The sequence below is a fragment of the Salvia miltiorrhiza genome, chromosome 3 (genome assembly GCF_028751815.1).
Source record: "Salvia miltiorrhiza cultivar Shanhuang (shh) chromosome 3, IMPLAD_Smil_shh, whole genome shotgun sequence".
Lineage (NCBI taxonomy): Eukaryota > Viridiplantae > Streptophyta > Magnoliopsida > Lamiales > Lamiaceae > Salvia > Salvia miltiorrhiza.
This window is the reverse complement of record NC_080389.1, coordinates 57,951,437-57,958,161: the sequence shown is the minus strand read 5'-3', so window position 1 is coordinate 57,958,161 and position 6,725 is coordinate 57,951,437. Positions and strand designations below refer to the sequence as shown.

The window sequence follows — 6,725 nt, the reverse complement described above, 5'->3', positions numbered from 1 at the left end:
AATACTAATTATAACACATTTTCACCTTTTCACCACTCCCAATACTAATTATAACATATTTTTCTTCACTATCAATACACTTTATCATTTTTCCTTAAAACCCGTGCCGTCCCCAAAGAGGAACTTATTTTGGGGACGGAGAGAGTATATATATATATATATATATAGAATGGTAAATATAGTTATGATAGTGGGGTCCATGAATAGTCAAATTTAAGATAGTGTTATAGTTGAGAAAATATGAGGTAGTTGAAAAGGAAGGTAGCTGTTGAGGTGGCTCTATGGGGTAGCACCATAGTGGATGCCCTTAATGAGTATGAGTATTGTTACTAATTAAATTTACAGATTGTAAAGCAAATAATTTAAGTCAATCTCATTTTGAGCAAATAACACTAACACATCAATAACAAAATTAATAGCTGTCATTTAATATAACAATTTCATGTTCTTAAAAGTTCAAATTGTATTATTATTAAAGGTTTATATTTAAATAACACAAAACTAATTAATTTTTACAAAAATACTACAAATAATATAAAAAATAAAATATTTTTTTTTTAAATTGTTACAACCAAAGAAAGAAAAAAACCCACTCACACTCTAGCTCCTAGGGTGACTCGAACCCCCGACCTATTGGTTGGAGGGGAAGCGTCTTACCAACAGACTGTGCTTCATCGTCATAAAAAAGAAAATATAACGACAAATATGTTTAATTATATAAACAAATAATTAATTCGTACATATAATTAAATAAATCTATATAATATTTTCAATTCCAATTTAAGATATATAACTATATATGTATTTTTTTTTACAAATTCACATTAAATTAATGCAAAATTCCTTCTCCTTAATTGTTTTAAAACTGCTATAGTTAAAAAAATATTTAAATTTAAAATAATTATAATTAAGCAATCATGTAAACTTTTGCAATTAAAAAAAAACATTTACTTATTTTTTAACCAACAAACATTTAAATGAAAAAAAAGTATGTTGTTCAATATTAAAGATAAATAAAAGCGAACAAAATATTAATTTGACGCTTTAAATGATAATCTAAGGGGGGTGTATTCGTTGTGGAATTTGATGGATTTCTATGGATTTTAAAAGTCTGGGTGTATTCGTTCAACACTTTTAAAAGTCTGCAGAAATCTGGATGTATTCGTTCAAGACTTTTAAAAGTCCATATAAATATGGGTGTATTCGTTCAAGAATTTTTAAAATCCATACAAATCTAGGTGTATTCGTTATTCCATTGACTTAAAATCCGGAATGACTTTCATGGATTTCATCCAAAAAATACACACGACGAAATCCGGTCAAGAACCACGAGAATTGAAATCCATGAAGTTTTAAGCGAGCGCTGAGTTCCAGCGCCCGCGGCCAAGAAGCCAGCGAGCGCTGGAACTCAGCAATCGTTGAGAGTGTCCAGCGAGCGCTGGGTGTGAGCGGGCGCTGGGTTCCCAGCGGCCGCTGGGTTGCCGCGGTCGCTGGGCCCAGGCAGCCCAGCCCACCTACGCTTTTTAAATACAGCTCTTCGGTTTTTTTTCTCATTCCACAGAAGCCTACTCCAAAAATATACCACAGAAGCAGACTTCAAAAAGAAGACAAGTTTAGGGTTCCATATTAGCTTTTAGCTAGGTATTTTTTCATAAATTTTATATCTTCATATTATTTTAATTATGCAATTTTTCTATAGCATGAATCTTGTACCTTTATAAATTGTTAGCAACTGTTTGCTGTGTTTCTATTGCATGCGAGTTGATTTTAGTTTTTTGTTGATGTTTTTTATTTTTTATTTTTATTCATTGATATAGTATTGTATCTGTATTTATTTTCGGTGTCTAGTAATATTATCTGAATACGTGGCATTTTCCGGCGTCCACGTCATTTTCACGTTAGGTGGTTGGGTAGCCGTGAGAAATTTCAGGAAAAAAAGTACTATATCAATGAATAAAAATAAAAAAATAAAAAACATCAACAGAAAACTGAAATCAACTCACATGCAATAGAAACACAACATACAGTTGCTAACAATTTATAAAGGTACAAGATTCATGCTATAGAAAAATTGCATAATTAAAATAATATGAAGATATAAAATTTATGAAAAATACCTGGCTAAAAGCTAATATAGAGCCCTAAACTTGTCTTCTTTTTTGAAGGGGGTGTAGGCGTCTGTCGAATGTGGAATGAGAGGGGAAAAAAATCGAAGAGGGGTATTTAAAAGCGTTGCTGGGCTGGGCTGCCTGGGCCCAGCGACCGCTGCAACCCAGCGGCCGCTGGGAACCCAACGCACGCTCAAATCCAGCGTCTGCTGGACTCTCTCAACGGTGGCTGAGTTCCAGCACTCGCTGGCTTCTTGGCCGCGGGCGCTGGAACTTAGCGCTCGCTCAAAACTTCATGGATTTCAATTCTCGTGGTTCTTGGCCGGATTTCGTCGTGTGTATTTTTTGGATAAAATCCATGAAAGTCATTTCGGATTTTAAGTCAATGGAATAACGAATACACCTAGATTTGTATGGATTTTAAAAAGTCTGAAACGAATACACCCACATTTATATGGACTTTTAAAAGTCTTGAACGAATACACCCAAATTTCTGCAGACTTTTAAAAGTCTTGAACGAATACACCCAGACTTTTAAAATCCATAGAAATCCATTAAATTCCACAACGAATACACCCCTAAGACACTACAATCTACGACAATAAATATTTTCTCTAATATACATTAGGCAATGCTCATTACCTATTAGCTTTTCTATAGTAGTGATGAGATGAGATCGGCTACATCAATTTAAACGGGGGCGTTATTTTATTTTCAAACAAATTTAAATTCAATAAAGAAGGGCATCTAATCATATCTTAATATGCGTGAAAGTATTTGAGAATGGGTGTATGTTATCGGCTTTAGGTCTATCAAAATACAATTCAACCAAATGGTAAAGAAACACGTGAATTCAGTCGTGAAAAGATAAGTCGGCTTTAACATATATTTTGCCATTAAAGGACATTTTTTGTTTTCAATAGATAATAGTTGATTTTAGTCAAAAAAATAAATAATATTTTCATTGATTGTATCTTGAAAAAGAAAAAATTTAAAGGTTTGCCACAAGAGAATCTCACGCTCGGCCACTCAAGATCTCTCCGCCAAATCATTGAAGATTTGAATTAAATCATTTATTATTATCTTTAAAATTTAATCACAATTCTAAAGAAATGATTCTACAAAAAGAAAATGTTCACACACAATTAATCTTGAAAAACAGCTGACTTCATTTTAAATAATAAAAGAATAAATTTAATCTACCAAATCTTAATAAATAGTAAATTACTTTATCCTGAAAAACTCGGGGAATTATTTTTAGTTTACATGGTCAATCTCAATGTTTTTTGTTGCGATGCACAAAAAATAAAATAAATGTGTAAAAAATTGGAATCAATTATATTTGATAGTGACACGTGAAGGTTATTTTAGTACTTTAAAGCATGAAGTGCCTAAGTTTATAAATGAACGCACTTTTCATATTAAACTTAAAGAAAATGACATTTAAAATTTTCACTCAATTAATAAATTATTGGCATGGATCACCTTTCTATCAAAGAATAAAAGATCAGTACAAAAGAGATTTAGTTTGCTTACTCATTTGGCAACAACATTGCTTGCTCGCATCGAAAGCAAACTCTCTAATGTAAAAAGTGTGATTTATAAATGGAAATCAAAGATTTAATTTTCTTCACTAAGTGCGAACAAGGGTGTTAATTTCATCGGAGTTTGGACAATTTTACAAAAATATTATATATATGCTTTAGAAAGTTATAATAGAGTACCAAATGTTCCGAGTAATTCTCAAATCTAATATTTTACGAAAAACTTGACAATAATTGTTTATTCATTTAGGTGTATGAATTATGTGTGGTAATTAGCAAATGAATTTGTAATTTGGAGAAGAAAATTCCACATGAGTCAAGACAACGATTTGAAATTTTCAACCACGTGAAAATTAGTAAGTTAAGTAAACAATTACATGTCGATTTTTTCATTGTATGCTAAGAGAAAATAATGGAAATTGGTTTTTTAATTTGTGACTTCTTAAAGCATACGATATTTTTTCTAAAATGACTTACACATCAAGATATTAAATTATACTTTGCCAAAAATGACTTAGCGAAAGATTCCCATAAAAATTACAATCATTAACAAAATATCAAATTTTAAAATTGTTACACAATCCATAAAAATATAGTATTTGGGCCTATAAATAATGGGCCAATGGCAATTAACATCCAAAATCCGTGAATTTTTGCAAGGCCATGGATTTGAAATGGTATGTAATGATATTGGCCTCCACAATCTTTTCAATCGTTGTGGCTAAACTCATCACTCCAATCGCCAAAATGGCTTTCGCCACTCCGCAAAAAGGCAAAACCAAAGTGCTCAAATTCGACTCCGAGGAAGACGTCGCCGCCGCTCTCGCCAAATACACCGCCGATCTGTCCGACAACTTCGTCAAAGAAAAGGGGTCCTTCTCCGTCGTTCTCTCCGGCGGCTCTCTCATCGACACGCTCAGGTAAGATTTCTTCGTCGCGCGCGCGCCAACTGTTTGAGAAAATGACGCTGTGAGGATTTTTGGATGACATCATTATTATGTGTTGCAAATTAGTTTGATTGATTTTTTTATGTTGTTGTATGGTGTAGAAAGCTGGTGGAATCTCCGTATAAGGAATCTGTGGATTGGTCGAAATGGCTGATATTTTGGGTTGATGAGAGAGTGGTTCCTCTTGATCATCAAGACAGCAATTATCTACTTGCTTCGCGGGGTTTTCTGTCAAAGGTAGAATCAGTTTTTCAAGATTGATTTTGTATTTTTTTATGTGAGATTGTAGATTTATATACTGGTTTCAAACTTCTTAAAAATCAAGAATTTCAGCTCCCCTGTTCGAGCAGAATTAGTATATTTAATGGTAGTCAGGTGTTCAAGAAAAGGCAATTAAAACAAACTGAATTTCCAAATTTTGGTGATTTTGATCTTTGATCATCCCACATCACTAGTTTTGGCTGTTACTTGTTAATATTTTTGTTACGACATAAGCACAAAACAAAGAAAAAACACATGAATTGTTGAATACTTTGAAGCTCCATAACTGAAGAAACAATTGCAGGTACCAATTCCTCCTAGCAACATCTACGCCATCAACGACAAGCTGTCCCCGGAGGGTGCAGCAGACGACTATGAGGAGCGCCTGAAACGCCTCGTCTCAAGCAAGGTCCTGCCCGTTTCAAGCATCACAGGCTTCCCCAAGTTCGACCTAATGCTGCTCGGGATGGGGCCGGATGGGCACGTGGCGTCTCTGTTCCCTTCACGGCAGCAGCGCTATGAGAAGAAGCGTTGGGTGACCTTCATCACGGACTCCCCGAAACCACCTCCACCGCGGATCACCTTCACATTCCCAGTGATCAACTCGGCTTCAGAAATCGCAATGGTGATCACTGGGGCCGAGCTGGCTGATACCACCAAGGCAGCATTGGGCGGCGAGCAGAGCTCGCCTCCGCTGCCTTGCACTGAGGTGTCAGCTGAAGGAGAGCTCACGTGGTTCCTTGACAAAGATGCTGCTTCGAAACTGTGAGTCTGTGTGTGCACTTTGATGAATAAAACATGAGCATGTATAGAGAAAGTGTGTTGTTGTGTTAATGCTAGACTTCTTACTGATTTCAAATACTAGATGTTTGTGTTTTCTCTACTTCCACTTATTGCTTGTGAATCTACATATATGACAAATTATCACATATATTTGTATTTTCTCTCCGCTTTGCAATGACCTTTATTATTTATTTTTATTTTTTGAGGGGTCACTTTGCAATTAATTTTTACTTACCTCAAAAACAAAAAGATGTGCAAACCGGTTGATCTAGACCCACTCCTTTGCTAATAATAATAATAATAAGAGAAAGAAAAAATAATGTATTAGTGGTTCAACTAACACAAGTTATTATGCTGCATCCTATCTATATGTACTAAATTCTAAATGCTTCATTACTTTTACGTACTAATCAAACTTTGTGAAATAGTTGATTAGATCCACCAACAATGCTGCATTATTACAAAAAAACAAAAAACAAAAATACTGCATGATTTAGGTGCAAAGCCACCATATATGCATCATGTATCTACAGTTTCTTGCCAGTATTAATATTCAATGTTTCGATAATGAGATATAAATAAAGTAAAATTAGCTCAAACGGAGTATAAATTATCAAGGATTCATTTTAGGAAATCCAAAATTTCAATTTATCTTATCAAATAAGGGATTAATCTTATTGTTTTTATCTATTAATATTAATCCTCAAAAGTAAAGGCATCTAGGTTAATGTTATTAATAAATCCAAAATCTTAAAGTTTTGTATTATTCCGATCTTGCATTCTCAATTTTAAAGTATTTGATTATTCTCTTTTTTCTGCATATTGACCGTACAATCACATGTATTTGATTTGATTAAAATATACACTATTAGTTCATTAGTATATGTGAATGGAAACAATTTTAGTGAAAAAATCCACTTCAAAAAGAGTTTATGCTACAAACATAACTGTTTTTAATTTACTGTATTAACAATGTAACAATGCATTAACTGATGAACTGTTACATAAAGCAAAAAACTAATTCGTATCTTAAATGATAATCAGCATAACATAGTTTCATAACTTTTGAAAATTGAAATCAA

The 6,725-nt window shown here is 33.5% G+C and overlaps 1 protein-coding gene across 1 annotated transcript; it reads left to right on the top strand.

The window, feature by feature from the left end:
- Window positions 1-4,285: 4,285 nt before the first annotated feature.
- Window positions 4,286-5,804, top strand: LOC131014745 (probable 6-phosphogluconolactonase 4, chloroplastic). Its single transcript, XM_057942827.1, has 3 exons — window positions 4,286-4,572; window positions 4,701-4,836; window positions 5,165-5,804. The coding sequence occupies exons 1-3, from the start codon at window positions 4,316-4,318 to the stop codon at window positions 5,627-5,629; spliced, it is 858 nt and encodes a 285-aa protein (XP_057798810.1). The 5' UTR covers window positions 4,286-4,315; the 3' UTR covers window positions 5,630-5,804.
- Window positions 5,805-6,725: the final 921 nt, after the last annotated feature.

What these genes read in the sequence shown, in the direction of transcription:
- LOC131014745 (XM_057942827.1), top strand. Translation starts at nt 4,316, where the DNA reads ATGGATTTGAAATGGTATGTAATGATATTGGCCTCCACAATCTTTTCA. An exon ending in TCTCTCATCGACACGCTCAG is followed by an intron (nt 4,573 to 4,700) that starts GTAAGATTTCTT and finishes TGTATGGTGTAG; the next exon opens with AAAGCTGGTGGAATCTCCGT. An exon ending in CGCGGGGTTTTCTGTCAAAG is followed by an intron (nt 4,837 to 5,164) that starts GTAGAATCAGTT and finishes AAACAATTGCAG; the next exon opens with GTACCAATTCCTCCTAGCAA.